Source organism: Rhodotorula graminis (genome assembly GCF_001329695.1).
Source record: "Rhodotorula graminis WP1 unplaced genomic scaffold RHOBAscaffold_11, whole genome shotgun sequence".
NCBI classification, from domain to species: domain Eukaryota; kingdom Fungi; phylum Basidiomycota; class Microbotryomycetes; order Sporidiobolales; family Sporidiobolaceae; genus Rhodotorula; species Rhodotorula graminis.
In genome coordinates, this window is record NW_017264938.1 from 423,962 (window position 1) to 445,371 (window position 21,410).

Below are 21,410 nucleotides of genomic sequence, written 5' to 3' on the forward strand. Positions count from 1 at the left end.
CAAGGTACTCAACATGCTGCCACTTAGTGCCATTGAGTTACGGCGCCATTCACTTACAGGAACGAGGCCCGGCAGCCTTGGACCTTCCTTCCCTTAGGCCTGACTACAAAACAGGTTGCCGCTCACTTGACCCAGATCACCCCATCCAGGGGGCACAAGGTACTCAACAGGGTGCCAAATAGTGCCATCGAGTTACGGGGCCATTCACTTACGGGAACGAGGCCCGGCAGCCTCGGACCTTCCTACCCTTAGGCCTGACTACAAAACAGGTCGCCGCTCACTTGACCCAGATCACCCCATCCAGGGGGCACAAGGTACTCAACAGGGTGCCAAATAGTGCCATAGAGTTACGGAGCCATTCACTTACAGGAACGAGGCCCGGCAGCCTCGGACCTTCCTACCCTTAGGCCTGACTACAAAACAGGTTGCCGCTCACTTGACCCAGATCACCCCATCCAGGGGGCACAAGGTACTCAACATGGTGCCAAATAGTGCCATAGAGTTACGGGGCCATTCACTTACAGGAACGAGGCCCGGCAGCCTCGGACCTTCCTACCCTTAGGCCTGACTACAAAACAGGTCGCCGCTCACTTGACCCAGATCACCCCATCCAGGGGGCACAAGGTACTCAACAGGGTGCCAAATAGTGCCATTGAGTTACGGGGCCATTCACTTACAGGAACAAGGCCCGGCAGCCTCGGACCTTCCTACCCTTAGGCCTGACTACAAAACAGGTCGCCGCTCACTTGACCCAGATCACCCCATCCAGGGGGCACAAGGTACTCAACAGGGTGCCAAATAGTGCCATCAAGTTACGGGGCCATTCACTTACAGGAACAAGGCCCGGCAGCCTCGGACCTTCCTACTCTTAGGCCTGACTACAAAACAGGTTGCCGCTCACTTGACCCAGATCACCCCATCCAAGGGGGCACAAGGTACTCAACAGGGTGCCACATAGTGCCATAGAGTTACGGGGCCATTCACTTACAGGAACAAGGCCTGGCAGCCTCGGACCTTCCGGGCCTGCACACCTGGATCTTGTAACTGACTTGCCCTGAAACTCTCCCACCCCATCATTCACCTTGTCAACTACCTTGCACCAACAGGACAAGCCCCTGGCGGTAGGTATGCTAATCGGACCATAGGCCAGCACCTCTGAGGCTCCCACGCCTTGATCCTGTAATTGACCCGAGCTGAAATTCTCACACCTTATCATTCACTGTGCAGAGCACCTGTCACCAAGGGGACAGGGTCCCTGGGCCAGATCCTTGCGCAACGCAATTCCTAATTGGACCACAGGCCCAGCACCTCCGAGGCTTCCTGTAACTGACCTGGCCCAAACATCTCCTACCCATAGCCCTGGCTCCTTCATGTGCTCCCTACCAGACACCACACAAGCTCTCACCACCATTTGCCCGCTCCAGGACATTTCAATGCAGGCCGGCAGGTAATGGACAGATGGGCTGCCAAAACAGAGAGAGAGAGAGAGAGAGAGAGAGAGAGAGAGAGAGAGAGAGAGAGAGAGAGAGAGAGAGAGGATCATTTGGCCCTCCTGGCACAGTGCCCATTCTTGATCTCTGGCCTGCCATCAAGTTCAGGTTTGCCATCTGCTACGGTCGGGTTGACCCTCTCCTCCTTCTGTGTGAGACGCGGAGAGTGACGGCCACTTCTGGCAACGCGGGCGTGTCTCCGCAAGTTGGAGCACACTCCGACGCAGCAGCTGAGATTACCATAAGTTGTGAATCGGACGCGGGCGCTAAGCACAGCCCGGTTAGCTCAGTCGGCAGAGCACCAGACTCTTAATCTGGTGGTCGTGGGTTCGAGCCCCACATTGGGCGCAGTATTTTTTTTGCGGCCGGCCAAGCTTGCTGACACCTCTGTCTGCAAGCGAGTCCGTCGGACGGGCGCCCGCAGACGGATTGGCCCAGCTGTTCCCAATCCGACCTGGCAACCGGGACTCGGGCTGCCTGGAAGCCTTGAGTGTGCGTCCACAGGGTGCCCGCTCTGGCCAGAGCGTTCAGCATCAGGAGGACCTGAAACTTGGGAAGGTCCCGCTCGGAGACCCCTCCAGGCTCGCATTCCGGGCCGGCAGAACGGCGCGGGAGACAATAGCTCTTGGAGCAATATTTTGGCGCTTCATATTGGTATGCCCAAGTCTGCCGTCAATACAACTGGCCGCGTGGCCCAATGGCAAGGCGTCTGACTACGACCTTCGCTTCTTCTTCCGAACTCCGAAGGAGGCGCGCCTAACTATCAGGAGATCGTGGGTTCGAGCCCCATCGTGGTCAAGCTTTTTTTGGAGGAGCCCGGGAGTCCGCCCGTAGGTCCGGGCGGCAGGCCAGGTTCCCGAAGAGCTCATTTTGCTCCGCGGAATGGCGGATCTTGTTGGTCTGCATGGGCTGAGCATGCCACTGCGTTTGCAAGACGGAAGGACAAGTGCGGATCCGTCGAGGCCACGGGGAGCGGCAACTTGAGAAGGTCGTCACGGACTCGCTCTTCCTGGCTCCCTGCGTCGCGCTTCCCTTACCCGTGACTGACAGCGAGGCCTAGCTAGCAAGCCCGACGAAAGGAGCGAGAATCGGTCTCGTGGAGCGCGCGCTCCGTGAGAATGAACGTCCAGCTTCAACCTTGCTCGTCGTTCCCGTGAAAGCCAGCTGTCTGTTGCTCGTTGAGCTCGCGTAGGTCAAAGCTGTGAGCAGATCGAGAGGATCCAAAGACGCAATGCTCGAGTCTGAGGCGGCAGTAAGGCCCGCCGGAGAAGCTACCACGGGTCGCGCCGGCGACCAGGCTCGCGGTTCTCGGCGTGCGTCTCGTGCGTTTGGCGGAGCGTGTCTAGCGAGGAGTAGGACAGGCCTCCTCCCGCGGACCGAGGCAAAGCTGGCTCACAGCGAGTCGAGGGCGTTCTCGTGCGACATGCTCGGGTGGGTGGGCGCTCAGGCCACTTGCGCTCGGCGCAAGCTGTTCCTCCCTCGCCCCACCGCGCTCGTAGCCGAGCCTCGAACGTGCGACCAAGGGAACTGCCGCGCCAAACCCACTTCAGACGGTGCCGCGCCGGACGAAGTCTGAACCTCGACTCGCGCCTCAGGTCGACCCGAGCAAAGCGACTTTCCACTCTCTGCACACGCGCGCGGTCTCTCTCTCTTGCAAGCAGACGCAACAGCAGAATCGCGACTGGAGAGAAGCGCCGAAAGGGCGTTTGGGGGTAACTCGACGACGACGACAGAAGGAGGTGGGGGTACAGAGGCGGGACTGCTGCAGATTACGACGACATGCGCGTGACCTTGTCGAGGACTGCGAGGCAGGGAGAGAGAGAGAGGGCGGTGAGCTCAGGAGGCGCATTCGGATCTCGTAGAAGAAGAGAGCGAGGGTGGACGGACCCTCGTCGTAGGCGACCTCGGACGAGTCGGTGCCCTGGATCTCCGAAGCGATGCCGACGAGCGAGCGACGGAGGGCGTCCTTGGACGAGGCGTACAGCATCTTGTCCTTGATCTTTGCCTCGTCCGGCGACCTGTGCGTGCTCGAGCGTCAGTACCCGGTACTCGAAAAGACGGCCGCCCAAAGAGAGAGAGAGGGCAGGAGACGCACCACGCGTAGAAGCAGAGCTTGTTCCGCTTGCCCTCGCCCTTCTCGTACTCAAAGTCGTACACGGCGTAGCGGGGCGAGTTGGGCGGGAGCGCGTCGAGGAACTCGTCGTACGACGACGACTCGGACTGCGAGTCGACGACGATCTCCTTGTTGTCGCCCGAGAGCTTGAAGACGATGAATTTGAGCTCTGCGACGCAGACGAGTGCGAGGCGGGAGGAGGACGCAAGAGGTCAGCACGCTGGTCGGAGAGGGACGACGAAGGGAGAGAGGAACGAGCCGACGCACTCTTGCCGAGCTTGAGCGACTGGTAGGCCTCGAGGCAGGTAGGGTGAACGGCGACACCGGAAGACTGCAGGCGGGTTCGAGGGACGAGGTCAGTACCGGCGCTATCACGCCCGCGAGGAGGTCGTCCGCCTGCTGCCCCGGTCCACCATCGCGTTAGAGCCTCGCACGCATGCTGGACACCGCCGAGCTCTGCTGCAGCATCGACGAGAAGGTGCCGAGTCCCGCACTGCGCCCGCCGAGGGCCGCTCGCCGCCCACACGGGCCGCCTCGGCCAGCCCGCCCAACGACCGACACGGCGCGATCCCAGCGAGGTGCACGCCTCCACTGCTCGCTCGCAGACCGCCCCAGAACGTTCCAACGCGCGAGGCGAGGCGCGTGCGGACGAGGTCCCTCGGCCAGAGAGCCGAGGCGGGATGAACGGGCGAGGTTTGATGACGAGGGGGAGGGGGACGAGGGCGCGGGCGAGGCGACGGGGGCCGTCTGGACAGGCGGGGAGGGTCGCGGACGGGTTTTCGGAAGTACGGTGGACACAGCGGGGCTCACCATGGTGCGGTAGGGCGGGTTGAGGGTGAAGGGGAGGAGCGAGGGGAGGAGGAGACGAGACGACGAGGTGCGACTCGACCGTGGCTCTCGCTCACTCTCCCTCGCAGCAAGGCACGCACGATGGCAGGACGCAGGATCACCGGCCTGCAGCGCCAAGTCTACCACTGCTACAAGCGCGCTCTCAAGCTCGTCGCCTCCAAACCCCTCGTGCGTCTCCCCCTCCTCTCTCCCCGACCAGCCCGAGCCAACTCGCCCTTCCCTCCCCTCCTCTCGCAGGAGAACCGCCCCGCCTGGTTCGCGTTCGTCGCTCACCAGTTCCGCCACCCGACCCTCGGCGGCGGCCTCAAGCGCAAGGACATCTCGGCGATCGAGCACCTCGTGCGGCGCGGCGACAAGATGCTCGAGACGTACGGCGCGCCCGGCGTCAAAAAGGTCGTCGTGCCCGACACGCACGAGTGGCCGCTCGGCTGGGTCGCAAAGGGCGGCAAGGAGGGCCTCCAGCGCTGAGCGATGTCGCCGCCGCCGCCGCCGCCGCCGTTGCCGCGCGAGCTGTTGCGCATCGACACCCGCTCGTCGTCTCGTCGGCCGGCCGCCCCGACTTGTGCGTGCTCTCCTCCCCTCGGTCGGCGACTTGCCGGGCACGCGCTGACCTTGTCGGGCCCCTCGCGCAGCCGCCGCTCGCCCCGCCGCCTCGACCCGGCTCTGGAGCTCTCGCCCGCCTCGCCATCGCGTCGGGTCGACGGAATGCGCCATTGCGACAGCAGCGGCCTTTCGACGACGACGCCAAGCCGAGCGGCACCGTCTCACGCGACGGCCGAGCCCCATTCCTTGCTGTAGCGCTCCCGCTCTCGAGCCGCTCCCGCCGGCGACGAGCCCTTGTCATACAACAGCGTTGCACGCACACGAATCTCTACACAGTCTAGTCCAAGAAGAGCATCGACTTGACCCACTCCTTCCTTCGCTTGTGCTTGTGTCGCCGGACGGCGCCGTGCGCCTCTTGCTCGAACGCCCTGAGCGCCGAGAACTGCGCGTGCGGGGGTGCGGGCGAGTCAGACGGCGTCGCACACCGAGAGAGAGAGGGACAGAGAGAGCGCGAGCGCACCTGTATGCCCTTCTGCCGCTTGGCCGCACGCTGCACGCCGAACCGACCCGCTCGAGCTGGCGGCGGCGGCAGTGGAGACGGGCCCGGCACGGCGAGCCCGCTCCCGAGCTTGCGCAGCATGCTCGCCAGCCCAGGGCCCTCGCACGCGAAAAAGTCGTGCTGCTTCGACTGGGCGAACGGCTCTTCCTCGTCGTCGTCGGGGTCATCGAGGCCGAGCGACGACGCCGAGGGCGAGGCTTCCTCGTCGCGCTGCGGCTCGGTGACGGCCTGCTCGTCGAGGGACGTCAGTATCGGCTTGTCACGGAGGGAGGAAGAGAGAGGGGACGCACGTCCGTGTCGCGCTTCTGGTCCTTGAACGACAGGCCCGGCTGGATGACGGCCTGCACGCACCTCGAGTGAGTCAGCCCTCGCTCACCTCGCCCGCCGCACGACGACAACGAGAACGTGGAGGAGCAGGGACGCACACAGTTCGACTCGCTCTGCATCGAGCGGAGCATGCAGATCGTGTTGTTCCTGCAGATCGGGCCCGAGCAGTCCTCGATCTTGCCGCCGCGCGACAGGCGCTCGTTGAACAGCTGGAACACGGTCCTGCTCGACAGGCGCACGCTCGTCAGTAAGCCTCGTCGCACGAGAGCGAGAGAAAGACGGGTCGGGGAGAGAGGCGAAGAGAGGCAGGGAGGGAGAGGGCGAGAGAGGAAGGCGAGAGAGAAGGAGAGGGACAGAGAGAAGGAGGGACGCACTCATTGCGCTCAAAGACCTCGGTGACGCGGTGCCAGAACGTGCCGTTGAGCGGCGCCGACGCCGGGATGGGCGGGTCGAGGTACGAGTTGTAGCTGTCGCGCGCCGAGTAGTACGGCTGCCACACGGGGTCGACCTGGTACTGCGGGTCCGAGCGGTTCGCTGCGAGGGAAGGAGGGAGGCAACGGGTCAGCTCAGGCAACGGTGGCAGGAGAGGGGGGACGAGGAAGCGAGAGAGGCGGGACGCACTGTAGTGCGGGACAAAGTCCATGACCTCGTACGTGTCGGGGTCGATGTCGTACACGCGAAAGACCGGGTTGCCGCTCGTCGGCGTCAGGGCGCCCGAGATAAAGGCGATGCCGTTGGCGTTGTCGGCCGTGCGGTTCTCGTAGTCCGGGTACGAGATCTCGAACTCGTCGACGTGGCTGTCGGCGGGGCACGAGTGAGTCAGGAGGTGCTCGCGAGGACAAGGATCGATGGGCGTACCTGTGTCCGTAGAAGTGGGCGGCGATCGTGTCGTGGTAGCGCTGGAAGATCTGGTTGGCGTAGTTGCTCTGGTCGCGCATGGCGTCGACCTTGCCGAACGGCATGTGCCCGACTGCGACGCACGACAGGCCGAGTCAGTCCCGGCGAGACGAGAAAGTGAGAGGAGGACGAAGTCGACGCACTGATCCAGGCTCGCTGTCCTGCGCGCTCGGCAAGGTCGAGCTCGTCGGCGAGCCACGAAAGGATGCCGTTCGGGTCCCAGATCGGCACGTCCGAGTCGTAGAGCCAGACTGTGAGAATTGGGCGAGTCAGTGAGGTTGTACATGGGTCGAGAGAGGACGAGGAGGCTCGAGAAGGCGCACAGTTCTGCTTGTACCTGCTCGAGCAAGTCGGTCAGTTTCTCGCACGCCCACTCGCCTCGAGACACGCAAAGAGAGAGGAGGGGACGCACCAGTAGTTGGTGTTGAGCGAGATGATCTTGAGGTCGGTGCCCGGGTGCACGCGCGAGTAGCACCCGCTCGTCTCGCGCACCTGCCGAGCCGCACGCCTCCCGATCCACTTCTCCCAGTCACGCGCCGCGAGGTCAAACACCCAGTCGGACGCCGAGGATTGCGGCGAGGTTGAGCGCGGGAAGGCGTTGACCGGCGCGACGTCGCTGCGGGCGAGGAGGACCGGGACCGAAATCAGGGAGGGTTCGGCGACGCTGAGCGTGTGAGGGGAACGCACTGGTTGCCGATGACGGGGTACGAGACGGGCTGCATGTCGGCGTGCCACGCCTCCATGTCGGACGTGACGAGCTGCGGGCGCGACCGAGAAAGTCAGGACGATCGAGGCTCGGGGGCGGAAGAGAGGGACGCACCGGTTGGTCGACAGCCCACACGGCGCTCTCGACGACGTCGCCGGTAAAGATCGAGAACGTGTTGTTGGGCACGAAGCTGCGGGAAAGAGGCACGTCAGTACGCGACGAGGGAGGGGGGCTGCGGGACGAGGACGCGCTGGTCGATGGCGCGAAACATGCTCTCGACGAGGGCGCTCGGCGCGTCGCACTGCGGGAGAGGCAAGGTCAGACAAGACTAGGGGTAGCGGCGACAAGGCGAGGGCGCACCTTCTTGTGGCCGAACTGCAGGGCGGAACGGCAGAGTCAGCTCGGGACGGGCAAGGGGGGACGAGGGCAGGTGGACGCACAGGTCCTGCGGGGTGCTTGACGTCGTCGCCGAGGGAACCAGGGCCATAGTTGCGGCAGCAGATGACCTTTGAGCAGTCGGTGGTGGCGCCAGGCTGTCCTCGGGAGGAGGTGAGTCAGTGCGAGGTCTCGAGGGGACGGGAAGTGGACGAGGGACGCACAGCGTAGCTGCGGTCGACGTGCACGTCGCTGATGTGGACGATCTGGAACGGCTTGCGGCCCTTGGACACCCAGCGCTTCTTGACGCGCGGCGTGCGGCCGAGCTTGAGGGCCTCGAGCGCGGCCGGGTGGTCGGCGGCCTCGAGCGGCGCGGCCGTGAGGTTGACGGCGTGCGGGATCGTGTTGGGCAGCGGGCACAGGCCAAAAATGGTGGTGCAAAAGTTCTTGGCGGCGGGCGACGCGAGGCGGATCGAGCGCAGGTCGTGCGCGAGGATCGGGGCTTGGGTCCCGACGGCGCCGGCGCACACGTCGGCGTCCTCGATCTGCGGTCGTTGACGAGGTCAGTTGGCGACGAGGGAGTTGATGAAGTGAGAGAGAGGGACGCACGCCGAGCCGAGTGCAGAAGCCGACGAACAGGTCGACAAAGGCGTCGTCGCCGAGGTTGGCGAGGGCTTGAAGGGGCGCGAGGAGGCCGATGCAGGTCGCGCACGAGATGGCGGCCTCGACGTTGCCCATAAAGTCCTCGACAAAGCTCGCGTACACGCAGACCGCCAACAGGACGGCGATGCTGATGCACAAGAGGCGGGAGCGGACCTCGCCCGCCCAGCGTGCGCCGACAGGCCGCTTCTTGCTCGCGCGACGGGTCCGGCTCGACTCGTCGGCGGACGAGGACGGTGACGGCGAGGGCGACCTGCGGGCTGCTGCTGCTGCTGCGGTGCCGTACGACGCGAGGCTGCGGATGCTTCGGGGTCGAGAGGGTGCCGAGGTGGACGAGGGCGGCGAGCGGAGGAGCGGGGTGAGGGTGCGGCTTGAGCGGGTGCGGGTCGTGGCGGCCTCGAGGTCGTCGTCGAACAAGGGGGTGTGCTCGTCTGGCGAGGTGGACGGGGTCGACATTGGCCCGCCGATGTCGCCGAGTGGGGGTCCGGGTCGAGGGGGAGGGGCGAGGTCGACGAGGGGCGACGGTGAGCCGGGTTCAGGTGGGCATGTAGCTGCCAGTCGAGTGCAGCAGAGTGGGTGCTTTGGCGAGTCGGTCGAGCACAGGGGGCGAGTCGCCTCGGCGTCGTTGTCGTCGTCTCATCGCGTCGAGCGCTTCTCCGCCTCTCTTCTCTCCACAACGCGCTACCATGCTGTACGTCGCGCAGGCTCTCGGGCCATCAGCTCAGCTTGGTGCCCTGTCGGCCCGCTTCTTCGATCCAGAGCGCGAGACGCTCGTCTTCCAGTGCGTCGCATCCTCCTCGCTCGCCTCGCCGCGCGACCCGACCTCCACTCACCCTCGTTCCCGATGGACTGCCGCACACAGCAAACTCGACCGACTCGAGTTTGCAGTCCCCGACGCGGGCAACATCGAGGTCAACGTCTACTCGGGCATTGCTGCCATCCAGAGCGTCCATCTCGCCGTGCGTCGTCCCTCTCCCTTCCTCCTTGCGCACAGACGCCAGCTGACCCAGTCCTAACTCCCTGCGCAGGGTCGCGCAACGGCGTCCATCATCGTCCTCACCACCTGCCAGCGCCTCTTCCTCCTCGACTCGGACCCGTCCGCCCCCGCCTCGGAGCCGAGCGTCGTCACGAGCGCGAGCATCTCGATCCACGAGCCCTTTGGCCGCCTCGCAGAGTACCAGGACATTGTCGTCGACCAGCATGGCCGCTGCGTCCTCGTGCACGCCTACAGCGGCCTCGTGCGCGTCGTCCCGCTCCCCGGCGCCGCCGCAGCTGCCGCCGCCGCCTCGTCGTCTTCGCGCAGGGCGTCGCACGGCGCCGCCGACGAGTCGAACGAGCTCGACCTCGACGCGAGCTACAACGTGCGCCTGTCGACCCTCAACGTCTCGTCGCTCGCGTTCGTCCCGACCTCGACCGCGTTCTCGTCGGCGCCCGTCCTCGCCGCCGTGTACGCGTCGCACACGGGGCACAAGGTCCTCGCAACGTTCACGGTCGACCTCGTCGACAAGGAGCTCGGCGAGGGCCCCTTGCGCGAGCAGGTCCTCGTCGACCCGGGCAGCGAGCTCGTGATCCCGCTCGGCAACGGCGTCGCGGTCGTCGGCGAGGAGTCGATGACGTGGTACGCCGTGCCCGTGACGGACGGCGGTGACGAGGGCAAGGGCGACAAGGGCAAGGGCAAGGCGGCGGCGGCGGTCGAGGAGAGCGGGGCTGGAGCAAGGTGTCGGCTGCCCGTCTCGCGCGTCACGGCGTGCGTCCTCCTCTCTCTCCCTCTCTGCGTCTCTCTCCGAGCAGGCGCACTCATGCAGACCTTCTCTCCCATCCTGCAGATGGACGGCGCTGTCCGACGACCGGCTCCTCCTCGGCGACTTGTACGGCAAGCTGCTGCTCGTCACGGCCACGCTGTCGGACGCAGGGCGTGTCACGAGCGTCTCAGTCGAAGACCTCGGCGACGTGCGTCCCGCCTTCCCCTCTCTCTGCGCCGCATCGCCGAAACTGACTCGTGCGCACCCACAGGCCACCTCGGCAACCTCGATCGTGCCCATGTCGGCCACGGAGGTCTACCTCTCGTCGCGGTTCGGCGACTCGCAGATCATTCGTCTGCCGTCGACCGACGCCGACGCGATGCACGACGACGCGACGCCGGCCCCGGCGACCGAGCTTGCCCTCGTGCAGAGCTTCTCGTCGCTCGCGCCCGTCCTCGACTTTGTCGTCGTCGGCGAGTCGTCGACCTCGTCGTCGGTGCGCCCTCGTTCCCCTTCCTCGCACGCCGACCGTGTACTGATGAACAGCGCGCACACAGGGTTACCTCGTCACGTGCTCGGGCGCGTACAAGACGGGCTCGCTCCGCGTCGTCCGCAGCGGCGTCGGCGTCCAGGAACTCGCGAGCCTCGAGATCGACGGCGTGCAGCGCCTGTGGTCGTTCACGACGTCGGCCGACGATCGGCTCCTCGTCCTCGGCTTCTTCGACGAGACGCGCGTCTTCAAGCTCGTCTCGGCCGGCGGCGATGACGGCGGCGACGGCGCCGAGCTCGACCTCGACGAGGTTGACCTGCCCTTCTTCGACTCGGCAAGTGCGACCCTGTTCGCCGGCGCGCTCGCTGCCGGCCTCGTCGTGCAGGTGACGGCGCAGGGTGTCGCGTGCGACGGGCAGACGTGGCGGCCCGAGGGCGGCAAGAAGAAGATCACGGCGGCGGCGGCGCGCGAGGGCGGGGCGTACCTTGCTGTCGCAGTCGAGGGCGGCGAGCTGGTTGTCCTGCGGGCCGAGAACGGGCAGCTCGTCAACGTCAGGTGCGTCTCTCGGGGTCCCTCTTCTCTCGCTCGTCGACGCAAGGAGCGGTACTGACTTTTGCGCCTCTGTACAGCTCGACCACGTTCCAGCACGACATTGCCGCTCTCGCGCTCTCGCCGTCGGGCCAGCACGTCGTCGTCGCGCTGTGGACGTCGCAGGAGGTCCACCTCGTCGACCTCGCCTCGTCGCCGCTCGCCCCGTGCGCGACACACCGCATCGACTCGACCTTCCTCATCCGCTCGCTGGCCCTCACGGACTTTTCGTCGGCATCGTCGCCGACCACCAACGGCGGCGACACGACGCTCCTCGCCGGCCTCGGCGACGGCACGCTCGTCTCGCTCGCCGTCGACCTCGCGAGCGGGTCGTTCGTCGCGTCGAGCTCCAAGGCCGTCGCGCTCGGCAAGCGGCCGCTCCAGGTGACCGAGATCGTGCACGGCGACGCGTGCGACGTGTTTGTCGCGAGCGACCGGCCGACGATCGTCAGCCGGTCCAAAGACCGCCTCGTCTACTCGAGCGTCAACGTCGGCGTGCGTCCACTCTCTCCTCTCTGTCGGGCAGAGACGGGCGGAACTGACATCGTTGCCCCCTCTGCCAGGACACGCACGCCGTCTGCGCGCTCCCGAACGGCGCCCTCGCCCTCGCGTCGTCCTCGAGCCTCACGCTCGCCCAGGTCGGCGCCATCCAGCAGGTCGACGTGCGCACGGTCCCGCTCGACGAGGACGAGCCGCGCCGGATCGCGCACGACGCCGAGGCCAAGTGCTTCGTCGTCACATGCGCGAGGCGCGACGTTGATCGCGAGACGGGCGAGACGAGCGTGAGCGGCGTCGTCAGGTTGCTCGGCGAGGACTTTGCGAGTGCGTCCCTCTCTCTCTCTCATTCTCTCTCTCGTCTCGAGACCTGCGCCTGACGTCCCTCCCCACCTCCTCTGCAGCTCGCGCAACGCTCGCCCTTGAGCCGGGCGAGGAAGCCCAGTCGCTCACGCTCGCGCACGCGGCCGAGTCGGGCGAGGCGCTCTTCCTCGTCGGCACGACGCGCGCGCCGCCATCGCCGGACAGCGAGCCGACTGAGGGCCGGCTGCTCGTCCTGCGCACGACGGTCGACGGCGACGGGGCGGCGCTCGAGCAGGTGAGCGAGACGGCGATCGGCGGGTGCCCGTACGCCGTCGTGCCGCTCGCCGGGACCGGCGCGGGCTCGGCGCAGGGCTACGTCGCGACGGCGGTCAACTCGCAGGTGGGCGTGTGGGCGCTCGGCGCCGACGGCTCGCTGTCGCTCTCGGCGACGTGGGGCGGCGCCTTCGTCGCGTACACGCTCGCAGCGGGCGACGAGCCGGGCACGCTCGTCGTCGGCGACGCGCTGCGGAGCGTGACGCTCCTGCGGTACACGGCGCCGACGGGCGCGCCGATGCAAGGGCGCCTCGACGAGGTCGCGCGCGACTACCGCAGCCGGTACATGCTCGGCGTTGCGCCGCTCGGTGCCGGCTCGGGCGAGGTGCTCGGCGCCGAGACGGACCTGAACTTGTTTACGCTCGGGCGCGACGAGGGCGCCGAGCGCCAAGGGCGGGTTGGGGACGCGGGTGTGCTCGAGGCGAGGGGCCAGTGGCACCTCGGCGAGATGGTGTCGCGCTTCCGGCCAGGTGCGCTGCCTCTTCCTCTCTCTCCCTCATCCCCAACGGTTCTCGGACTGACTCACGCCCGGATCGACGTACAGGTTCGCTCGGGCAGCTCATCGGCGACTCGTCGGGCGCGGCGACGGCGCAGCTCCTGTTTGCGACGTCGGCGGGCAGCATCGGCGTCATTGCGTCGCTGTCGCCCGAGGCGGGCCAGATCTTGTCGGGCGTCGAGCGCAACTTGCGCGCCGTCATCGGGTACCACGGGCATGTTGGGCAAGAAGAGTGCGTCGCCGTCGTCCCTTCCTCTCTCTCCCTCTCTCTCTCTCTCTCTCTCTCTCCCTGACGGACGTCGGGCTAACTCTCAAATCCCGCCAGGTTCCGCTCATACAAGGTGGACAAGACGGTGTACCCGAGTGCCGGGTTCATCGACGGCGCGTTCGTCGAGCAATTCCTCGATTTGAGCGTCGAGCGGCAGGAGGCGGTCGTCGCCGGGCAGAGCGAGCCCGAGCGGCTCTCGGTCACGCGCGACGAGGTGGCGAGCTTGATCGAGGAGGTGGCGAGGGTGCACTGAGCACAAGAGGAGGAGTGCCCGCAGTTTGTAGCATAGCTTTCTCGCTTTCCGTCGTTGGCCATCGTCGTTCGTCTCTCTTGCTCTCGTCCCGCCGCGCAGACCTTGAGAGAGTTGGAAAGAGATGACCTGCATGACCCAGTACAACAGCTCGTCTAGTCGCATCCGCCCATGCGCCCGCCCATCGTCATTGCGCGCTCACGCGTAGGGGAGGAGGCGCCGGAGCGTCTTCTTCCACGCTGGCCGGGCAAAGGCGGGCTCGCCGAGGCGGTTGAGGCGCTCGCGTGACATGCTGCCGTTGCTGTTGAGGTGGACGCGGCCGGCCTTGGCCTGTGTGGATGCGAGTTGGCCGGTCAGCACGCCGAGAGATGAGGAGGAGGAGGAGAGGAGGAGTGGGAGAGGGGACGCACGCGCTTGAACTCGCCGTTGGCGAGGGCCTTCCAGCGCTTTGCGGCGCCCTGGTGGGTCTTGAGCTTGATCTTTGTCGGTTTCCGGACGAGGAGCTGGGCGGGCGACGACGAGAAAAGGCGCAAGGACGAGGAGGGCGAGGACGAGAGGGCCCAGCTGAGCGGGGACGAGGGGCGGGTTGCGACGCGGGCGAGGGTGCGCAAAGGTTGCCAGGCGAGCATGGTGGACGGGGGTGGTGTAGTAGGGTTCCGGTCGAGGCTCGCTGGCTGCTGCGGCCGTCGTCGTCGTCGCCGTCACTCCTCTCTCGCTCTCACCCTCGCTACTCGCACTCTCGGCGCCATGTCGGTCACGCTCTCGCCCTCGAGCCAGCTCGGCTTCCAGCGTGCGTCCCACCCTCCTTCCTCGCCTCTCGCGGCCCCCTCTCCCCGCGCTCCTCCCCCCTCCTCCACCTCGTCCCCACTCACCTCACTGACGCTCCCTCCCTCGCCCGCCCTGTGCCACCTGCACCACCGCCGCCCTCTTACTTGCGCCCAACTCCCACGTCCACTCGTCGCCCTCCCGCAGGCCCGCTCACGCAGCTCGTCAAGCGCTCGCTCGCCGTCAGCAACCACAACTCGCAGGCGGTCGCCTACAAGGTCAAGACGACCGCCCCGAGGCAGTACTGCGTCCGCCCCAACTCGGGTCGCATCGAGCCGGGCGAGACGGTCGAGGTCCAGGGTCCGTCAACCCTCTCCCCGCCTGCGACCCCTCCCACGCACTCGCACGCGACCTCGGCTTGCCTCAGCGCGGCCACTGACTCCTTGCGTCCCTGGACACAGTTCTCCTGCAGGCCATGAAGGAGGACCCGGCGCCGGGCGCCAAGTGCCGCGACAAGTTCCTCGTCCAGAGCATCATCATCACTCCGGAGCGCGAGGACGTCGCCCTCGCCGAGCTGGTACGTCCCACCCCGCCCTCTCTCCCCCTCGGCGCCCACCGGATACTGACAGAGCCGCCGTCGCACCGCAGTGGTCGGTCGTTGAGCAGGAGGACAAGTCGCGCGGCGAGGCGGCCCCGAGCCAGATCCACGAGCAGAAGATCCGCTGCGCCTACCTCCCCGCCGCTGAGCACGGCTCGATCCCGGAAGAGACGGTGCGTCGGGACCTGCCTTCCTCTCTCTCTCGCTCGCGCGTGCCCGCAGCGAGTACACTGACGCTCATGCGACGCGCCCGCAGACTGGGCACGACACGCCGCGCACCTCGAACGTTGAGCCGGCCTTTGCCTCGGCCGTCAGCCCCTCGTCGCACGCGTCGAGCACCCCGACCCAGCCGTCCGCCACGTCCGCCCGCGACGCCTCGCCCTCGCCGGCCCAGTTCCACAACTCGTCGTCGTCGTCGCCGGCGGCTTCGTCGCCCTCGCCCGCCATGGCCGACAAGGCGCGCGACGTCGCCGCCGGTGCGTCGGGCGCGGCGGCCGGTGCGGCGGCGGCCGTCGGCCTCCCCGGCGTCGCCAACGCGATCGAGCGCAACGCGCCCATCCAGTCGTCGGGCGGGCCGGCCTACCTCTCGGCGTCGTCGCCCTCGGGCGCCGCCTCTTCCGCGCCCGCGTCGTCCTCTACGACGACGAAGGCGACGAGCGCGAGCACGAGCACGAGCACGGCGGCGGCTGGCGGGTCGGACGAGCTGTCGCGCGTGCGGTCGGAGCTCGCGGCGACCAAGGCCGAGCTTGCGCGCGTCAAGCAGCAGCTCGACGCGAGCGAGACGACGGCGGCGACGCTGCGCTCGCGCGGTGCGGGTGCGGGTGCGGGTGCGGGCGGAGCGGGTGCGGGCAAGGAGGCGAGCACGGCGCAGGCCGTCGTCGAGCTCAAGGGGCAGGAGGGCGTCCCGGTGCAGGTCGTTGCGGGCTTGATGTTTGCCGCCGTCGTCGTCACCTAGTGAGTCTTGGCCCCCTTCCTCTCTCTCACTCTCTCGGTCGGCCTCGTCGCCGACGACCAACTGACTGACCCTGCCTCGTCCGTCGCGCGCAGCCTCACTTGCCGCGCCTGACCGCAGCCGCTTTTGCCCCCTCCCCCGTCTGTAACCTGTTGATCTGTCTACACTCTTCCCCTCCCTTGCCCCCTGCGAGTCGCACCCCTCGCTTCCCCCCTTCGTCGTCTGCCTGCCCTCCCGCCTTTATCTCTCGCCTCGCCTCGCCTCGTCGTTCCGGATGCAACTCGCTCTCTCGATCTCAACCCCTGGCCCTGTTGTCCAATCGAGCGAGCAGAGAGAGAGAGAGAGTCCGGCACCCCTGAGCGATCTCGCGTGCGCGTGGCCAGCTTCGAAAGGTCTGAGGCCCAATCTCGCGATCAGTCGCCGTGCTGCTCCTTCTCCTCGCGAGTCGCTTCGCCTCCTCTCGGGCCCTGCATTCGCATGAGCGTCGCATGCGCGAGGCCGAGTGCTCCCTCTAGTGCTCCCCCTGGATTACCGAGGCCACGCGAGAGAGCGTAAGCCGTCCTTGCTCGAGTCGGCGGATTGTCGTTTTGATATTCGAGACCCGCGCCGCCACGCGACGAGCGGGACGTGCGCCTCGGGAGAGCTGCGCCCAGGCGGCCGCAACTCCATCGTGCCCATGCTGGGTGCGGCCTTGCCCTCGCTTTCGCGCTCTTGCACTCGAGTGCAGCACGTCCGACGCTTACCGCTGTCCACACCGACCGTCCTTCCCTCCCCCGTGCGCCTCTCGCCTCTCCCGACCACTCGACCGCGCACAGACCCCTCAGCTTCTCGTCTCCGCCCTTCGTCAGACGCTCTCGCCATGCGCTACGCAGCTGGCCGTTTCTTGGCGGCCGCACTTGCCGTCGTCGCCATGTCCGTCGTCGTTGTCGTTGGCGCAACCCCTCTCGAGGGCGAGTCGCTCGCCGCTTTTCGCGTCGACACGGGGCGAGCTGACCCTCTCTCCCGTCCCTCGTCGACGTACAGCATCGACCCTCGTCCGCCGCACGTCCGCACCCTCCTTCTTCACCACCTCCGAGCCCCTCGTCGAGCGCTCGACCGAGTCGCGCGAGGCGTCCGTCGCCCGCATCAAGCGCGCCAAGCTCGCCGCCGCCAAGCGCGCCCTGCGCGAGACGGCGCTGCACGAACGAGGGCAGCGCCTCCTCAAGCGCCACATTGACGAGGTCAACGAGCGCGAGGGCGTCTCGAAGCGCGACCTCGAGCGCCGGGCCGTCTTTGCTCGCGCCCTTAAGCGCTACCGCTGTGGAACCGGTGTGTCCCGCCTCTCCTTCTCCAAGCGTACACGTCGCAGTAGCTCACCTGACTCGAGCACGCAGACCGCGTCTGCGCTAAAGCCGTCACTTCCCCGAGCGATTTGCCGACGAACGGCCGCGCTTTCTGCAACAAGATCACCCACATCTGCGCCGGTGCGTCCCTATCGTCGCACGTCGCCCACGTCGAGACCGACTCTGACTCTCCTCGTCGTCGACGCCGAGCAGTCGGCTGCCAGCCGGGCTACATCCTCGCGAGCGGTACCTGCATCCAGTCTCAGCCGACGTGCGGGCCCAACACGTGCGGCACGACGCCCAACGGCGTCTTCCTGTGCTCCGGCGGGAGCGTGTGCACCCTCGCGTGCGACACGGCCAATGGGTACGTCGCGACCAACGCCGGCACCTGCGTCAACGTCGAGACCTCGCCCGACAACTGCGGCGCCGCCGGCACGTCGTGCCCTGGGTCGTACAACGGCGTGGGAACGGCTGCGTGTCGGAACCGCAGGTGCATCCTCAGTGCGTCCCGCTCGCCGAGCCTCTTCCTTGCTGGCCTTCCCAAACCAGCTCACTTCTTCCTCGCGCTGCAGGCTGCCCTCGTGGCACGACGCTGCGGCGTACGCTCGACGGTCAAGCCCTGTACTGCTACGGTCGATGATGGGCTTGCGTCGATGCGCCGATGCGTCGAGGACTCGTCCACCCGTCGCGTCGGCCGCCTCCTGTTCTTCTCACTCGGTGTGTCGGGTTCAGCGGTCTGTACCTCTCGTCTCGTTCATTCCTTCCCCTCTGTCCGTGTATCGAGGAACGTTCTGCTCTTCTCTCCCGGCCGAATCGCGCAGAGCGAGAGGCGCTCTCAGAGCTCGACCTCGCCTCCCGAGGACCGTGCCCTCCTTCGCGAGCCGCTCCTTTTGCTCGCGCTCGCGCTCAGCAGCGTCGCACGTGCAAGGCTGCGTGCTGCGAGCCTCTGAGCATGCGCTCGTAGATGCCGACTCGCTCAGTGCGGCCAGTGCGACGTCCGCCGTCCCGCGCTGCTGCGCTCGTGCGCGGGACGCGATGTGCAGCGAGCGCGTGCCCAGCTTTGCGCCGGCGTGCGCGCTGTACACTGCTCCCTCGCTCTCTCTTGCACTCGAGCGCTACCCTGTGGCGCGTTCGATAGCCTCATTTCGCCGCCGACGCTGGCCACCATCCACGTGTCCGCTCATCGCTCACCAAAAATCAAGTTCGCCCCGCTCGAACCTCGCCCTTCTCCCCCTCCCGACTCTCGACATGCGTTGCGCCGCTAGCCGGCTCTTCGTGGCCGTGCTCGCCGCTGTCACCCTCTCCATCGTCGGCGCGAGTCCCTTGTCAAGTGAGTCGAGTCGTGATTTTGGTTCTCGCTCTTTCCCTCGAGCTCTCGAAGTGGCTGACCAGCTTCCTCGTTCCACGGTACCTCGACCCACAGCGTCAGATTTGGCTCGTCGCGGGTCGTCCCCCTCTTTTACCGGCTCCGATCCCCTCGTCGAGCGCCGCTCGCCCGAATCCCGCCAGGCGTCGGCCGCACGCATAAAGCGCGCCAAGGTCGCCGCCGTCAAGAAGCTCAAGCGAGAGACAGCGGCGCACGACGAGGGCCAACGGCTCCTCAAGCGCCACGTGGACGAGGTCAATGCGCGCGAGGGCGTCTCGAAGCGCGACCTCGAGCGTCGGGCCGTCTTTGCTCGCGCGATCAAGCGCTATCGTTGCGGCACGGGTGCGCGTCTCTCTGCGCGCTCTTACATCGAGCGCCGACTCATCATTCCTCGCCGCGACAGACAACGTGTGCCTCAAAGCCGTCACCTCGCCGAGCGACGTGCCGACAAACGGCCTCGTGTACTGCAACAAGGTCACGCACCTCTGCGCCGGTGCGCCGACCTCTCCCCTCTTCTTGACGACGCGCAGATGCAGGCGACAATGACCCTCGTCAGCGAGCGACAGTGGGCTGCCAGCCCGGCTTCATTCTCGCGGGCGGCACGTGCATCGCGTCGCAGCCGACGTGCGGGCCCAACACGTGCGGCACGACGCCCAACGGCGCCTTCTTGTGCTCGGGCGCAGGCGTGTGTACGCTTGTGTGCGACACGGCCAACGGGTACGTCGCGAGCGACGCCAACACGTGCGTCAACACGTTCACTTCGCCGACCAACTGCGGCGCGCTCGGGGTCGTGTGCCCCCCGTCGTACAACGGGATCGGGATACCGCAGTGCCGCAATCGCGCCTGCATCCTGTGTGCGTCCCTCTTGTCGAGTCTGCCATTGCAGCGACCGAAATGACTAACCCTCTCGCTTTCGGTCCTCTCCTCCTCTAGTTTGCCCTCCTGGCTCCTACATGCGCCGCACGGCCGATAGGACACGCTTGTACTGCTACGGTCTGACGGTGTCGGCGTGAACACCGCCCGGTGCGAGGCCGGGCCCTGGACTCGTCCACGTTGCGCAGCTTCTTCTCCACTCGCTCCTCCTTGTAGCCAACTAACTTGTCTTGTAGCTCCCCCCTCTCCTTCTCGCACTCTCTCGTCGACCTGTGTAACCCGTGCCTTTCGTTCCTCGCGCATACTCGTACATCGAGAGAATTCTCGGCGACCTTCTCAAATCAGAGCTCGCGCCTCGGAAAGCCAGAATCTATTGCAGAGCCACGCGCCAACGTGCTACTTGGCCGCCGCCGACTGCACCGATTTCGCCATTGCGAAGACGATGCCGGCCATGAAGCCCACGAGGATCGAGCAGACGTTGGAGAAGTTGGCCGGGTCGCCGAAGAAGAGGATGCCCGACGCGGCGACGGGCAGCTTGTTGAGGGCGCCGACCATCGAGAACGTCGTCGACGACGTCGTGCGGACAGTCCAGGCCGTGCAGTACGAGATAAAGACGGCCGCCGCGCCCGAGAAGGCCATGAGGCTCAAAAGGCTCGTGCGGGTCTCGGCCGGGCTGCGGGCGGCGCTCATAGACGTCAGGACTGCTCGCAATCGCCAACGCGACCAAGAGGAAAGAGAGAGAGAGGGACGCACAAGTTGCGCTCGAGGTTGTCGGACGACCAGGTCTCGAACAGGATCGAGAAGACTACGAGGACCGGGATCGAGAGCAAGTTGTTGTAGAACATCGAGTCCCAGTCCTTGAAGTTGGTGACCTTGATGCGCTTGCGCATGGCGAGGACGTAGCCGGCCGAGACGAAGCAGTTGAACTGTGCGCGAGAGGAGCCCGAAAGTCAGTCCGTGGTCGACCTGCTCGTCGCTCGCGCGCACCGAGCGGAGGAAGCTCAGACGCACGAACATCCACAGGTAGCCTGCGCTCGACTGGGCACCGACGCTCGGAGCGGCGCCGACACCGTTCATCCACCTCAGGACGTCCGGGCTCGCAGCGATGAGCGACGAAACGACCTGCAAGGGGGCAAGACGAGGGGTGAGCGCCTCTCCTTCTCGTCTCCAAGCTCGATAGAGAAAGGGTGGGCGCACCATGAGGCCGAACGAGACGAGCGTGAGCGGCGTCACGCTGCCGCCGAACCAGAGGACCTCGCCGTACGCGATGAGAATGATGGTGAGGTTCTTGAAGATGGTGTAGACCGGGACCGAGAGGTATTGCTGTCGAGGTTCAGGGGCGTGTCAGTGCGTGCGAGTCGAGAAGGGCGAGAGGGAGAGGGACGCACGAGCGACTTGGACCCGGTGTAGATGACGAGGACGAGGAGGAACGAGATGGGGAACCAGCGCCGGGCGTCCTCGCGGTCCCAGTCGCGGAAAGTGATGACCTGCAGGTAGGTGGCGCGAAAGGAGGTCAGCTGCGCGCCCGCAAGCCCATCGAAGAGAAAGAGAGCGAGGGGACGCACACCGAGGCGCTTGGCGGCGACGACGCACGAGCTGCACACGACCGACTGGATCGCGAGCAGGAGGAAGTTCATGTTAAACCCTTTGCCCGACACGACGAACTCTGCGAGCGGGAGGAAGAGGGTCAGCGGCTTGTCGGCTAGAGCAGAGGTGCGGGTCGAAGGCGACTCGCTGTTGACGACCTGCAGGAGGAAGAAGTCAGGTCCCGCCCGCACGAGAGAGAGGCTCTGCAGACGCACCGTCATGAGGATGCTCGACGCGCAGTAGCACAGGACCGGGAGCGCAGGGTGCTGCAAGAGGCTGTCGAGCGACGAGGGCGGCGGGGTGGGACCGCGGCTGCGGCTCGCGGCGCGCTCGAGGTCCAGCTCCATGTCCTGGTCGTTGTCGGCGACCAGCTTGTAGTCGCCCTTGGGCTCGGCGGTGCTCATCGTGCGCGGGCTGGCGGGTGGTCGAAGCTGCGGAGAGAGAGGGGGGGCAGGAGTGGGGC

At 66.5% G+C, this 21,410-nt stretch overlaps 8 protein-coding genes and 2 non-coding genes across 10 annotated transcripts; 6 read left to right on the forward strand and 4 right to left on the reverse strand.

Annotated features, from left to right (window-relative positions):
* Window positions 1-1,765: 1,765 nt before the first annotated feature.
* Window positions 1,766-1,838, forward strand: RHOBADRAFT_t89. The gene has a single exon. It is a non-coding gene; the product is annotated as a tRNA-Lys (tRNA).
* A 335-nt stretch (window positions 1,839-2,173) lies between these two features.
* On the forward strand, window positions 2,174-2,288 carry RHOBADRAFT_t90. The gene has a single exon. It is a non-coding gene; the product is annotated as a tRNA-Arg (tRNA).
* Window positions 2,289-3,168: 880 nt separating this feature from the next.
* RHOBADRAFT_65434 (uncharacterized protein) lies at window positions 3,169-4,443 on the reverse strand. Its single transcript, XM_018418707.1, has 5 exons — window positions 4,414-4,443; window positions 3,871-3,934; window positions 3,586-3,772; window positions 3,378-3,508; window positions 3,169-3,291 (listed from the first exon to the last, which is right to left on the reverse strand). The coding sequence occupies exons 1-5, from the start codon at window positions 4,414-4,416 to the stop codon at window positions 3,260-3,262; spliced, it is 417 nt and encodes a 138-aa protein (XP_018269374.1). The 5' UTR covers window positions 4,417-4,443; the 3' UTR covers window positions 3,169-3,259.
* Window positions 4,444-4,533: 90 nt separating this feature from the next.
* RHOBADRAFT_45900 (uncharacterized protein) lies at window positions 4,534-4,920 on the forward strand (the record flags this gene model as incomplete). Its single annotated transcript, XM_018414682.1, has 2 exons — window positions 4,534-4,620; window positions 4,690-4,920. 2 exons carry the CDS (start codon window positions 4,534-4,536, stop codon window positions 4,918-4,920), a joined length of 318 nt encoding a protein of 105 aa, XP_018269375.1.
* A 366-nt stretch (window positions 4,921-5,286) lies between these two features.
* On the reverse strand, window positions 5,287-8,975 carry RHOBADRAFT_55088 (uncharacterized protein; the record flags this gene model as incomplete). Its single annotated transcript, XM_018417660.1, has 17 exons — window positions 5,287-5,437; window positions 5,516-5,782; window positions 5,845-5,895; window positions 5,980-6,103; window positions 6,256-6,415; window positions 6,503-6,678; window positions 6,740-6,851; window positions 6,922-7,029; window positions 7,102-7,115; window positions 7,191-7,394; window positions 7,466-7,536; window positions 7,599-7,674; window positions 7,754-7,785; window positions 7,845-7,859; window positions 7,925-8,017; window positions 8,084-8,404; window positions 8,469-8,975. 17 exons carry the CDS (start codon window positions 8,973-8,975, stop codon window positions 5,333-5,335), a joined length of 2,436 nt encoding a protein of 811 aa, XP_018269376.1. The 3' UTR covers window positions 5,287-5,332.
* A 230-nt stretch (window positions 8,976-9,205) lies between these two features.
* Window positions 9,206-13,567, forward strand: RHOBADRAFT_55089 (uncharacterized protein; the record flags this gene model as incomplete). The annotated part of the gene is made up of 11 exons (XM_018417661.1): window positions 9,206-9,300; window positions 9,382-9,478; window positions 9,548-10,266; window positions 10,346-10,469; window positions 10,533-10,757; window positions 10,819-11,306; window positions 11,381-11,834; window positions 11,903-12,161; window positions 12,239-12,940; window positions 13,015-13,198; window positions 13,292-13,567. The coding sequence occupies 11 exons, from the start codon at window positions 9,206-9,208 to the stop codon at window positions 13,485-13,487; spliced, it is 3,543 nt and encodes a 1,180-aa protein (XP_018269377.1). The 3' UTR covers window positions 13,488-13,567.
* A 115-nt stretch (window positions 13,568-13,682) lies between these two features.
* RHOBADRAFT_45903 (uncharacterized protein) lies at window positions 13,683-14,113 on the reverse strand (the record flags this gene model as incomplete). The annotated part of the gene is made up of 2 exons (XM_018414683.1): window positions 13,683-13,814; window positions 13,895-14,113. 2 exons carry the CDS (start codon window positions 14,111-14,113, stop codon window positions 13,683-13,685), a joined length of 351 nt encoding a protein of 116 aa, XP_018269378.1.
* Window positions 14,114-14,224: 111 nt separating this feature from the next.
* RHOBADRAFT_55091 (uncharacterized protein) lies at window positions 14,225-16,098 on the forward strand. Its single transcript, XM_018417662.1, has 6 exons — window positions 14,225-14,274; window positions 14,457-14,609; window positions 14,711-14,826; window positions 14,898-15,020; window positions 15,104-15,801; window positions 15,895-16,098. Exons 1-6 carry the CDS (start codon window positions 14,232-14,234, stop codon window positions 15,911-15,913), a joined length of 1,152 nt encoding a protein of 383 aa, XP_018269379.1. The 5' UTR covers window positions 14,225-14,231; the 3' UTR covers window positions 15,914-16,098.
* Window positions 16,099-16,658: 560 nt separating this feature from the next.
* RHOBADRAFT_45905 (uncharacterized protein) lies at window positions 16,659-19,500 on the forward strand (the record flags this gene model as incomplete). The annotated part of the gene is made up of 9 exons (XM_018414684.1): window positions 16,659-16,677; window positions 16,823-17,107; window positions 17,173-17,262; window positions 17,335-17,622; window positions 17,694-17,753; window positions 18,545-18,829; window positions 18,891-18,980; window positions 19,054-19,341; window positions 19,421-19,500. 9 exons carry the CDS (start codon window positions 16,659-16,661, stop codon window positions 19,498-19,500), a joined length of 1,485 nt encoding a protein of 494 aa, XP_018269380.1.
* A 212-nt stretch (window positions 19,501-19,712) lies between these two features.
* RHOBADRAFT_29059 (uncharacterized protein) lies at window positions 19,713-21,203 on the reverse strand. Its single transcript, XM_018412848.1, has 8 exons — window positions 21,163-21,203; window positions 21,096-21,105; window positions 20,926-21,026; window positions 20,749-20,847; window positions 20,558-20,683; window positions 20,372-20,482; window positions 20,114-20,286; window positions 19,713-20,033 (listed from the first exon to the last, which is right to left on the reverse strand). The coding sequence occupies exons 1-8, from the start codon at window positions 21,166-21,168 to the stop codon at window positions 19,757-19,759; spliced, it is 903 nt and encodes a 300-aa protein (XP_018269381.1). The 5' UTR covers window positions 21,169-21,203; the 3' UTR covers window positions 19,713-19,756.
* Window positions 21,204-21,410: the final 207 nt, after the last annotated feature.

Coding starts and splice junctions, on each gene's coding strand:
- RHOBADRAFT_55091 (XM_018417662.1), top strand. CDS start 14,232: ATGTCGGTCACGCTCTCGCCCTCGAGCCAGCTCGGCTTCCAGC. Junction 14,275..14,456: donor GAGCCAGCTCGGCTTCCAGC/GTGCGTCCCACC, acceptor GCCCTCCCGCAG/GCCCGCTCACGCAGCTCGTC. Junction 14,827..14,897: donor ACGTCGCCCTCGCCGAGCTG/GTACGTCCCACC, acceptor GTCGCACCGCAG/TGGTCGGTCGTTGAGCAGGA.
- RHOBADRAFT_29059 (XM_018412848.1), bottom strand. Junction 20,287..20,371: donor CAGGCTACCTGTGGATGTTC/GTGCGTCTGAGC, acceptor TCTCGCGCACAG/TTCAACTGCTTCGTCTCGGC. Junction 20,034..20,113: donor GACAACCTCGAGCGCAACTT/GTGCGTCCCTCT, acceptor CGCCGCCCGCAG/CCCGGCCGAGACCCGCACGA.
- RHOBADRAFT_65434 (XM_018418707.1), bottom strand. Junction 3,773..3,870: donor GTCGCTCAAGCTCGGCAAGA/GTGCGTCGGCTC, acceptor TCTGCGTCGCAG/AGCTCAAATTCATCGTCTTC. Junction 3,292..3,377: donor CGAGGTCGCCTACGACGAGG/GTCCGTCCACCC, acceptor CCTGCCTCGCAG/TCCTCGACAAGGTCACGCGC.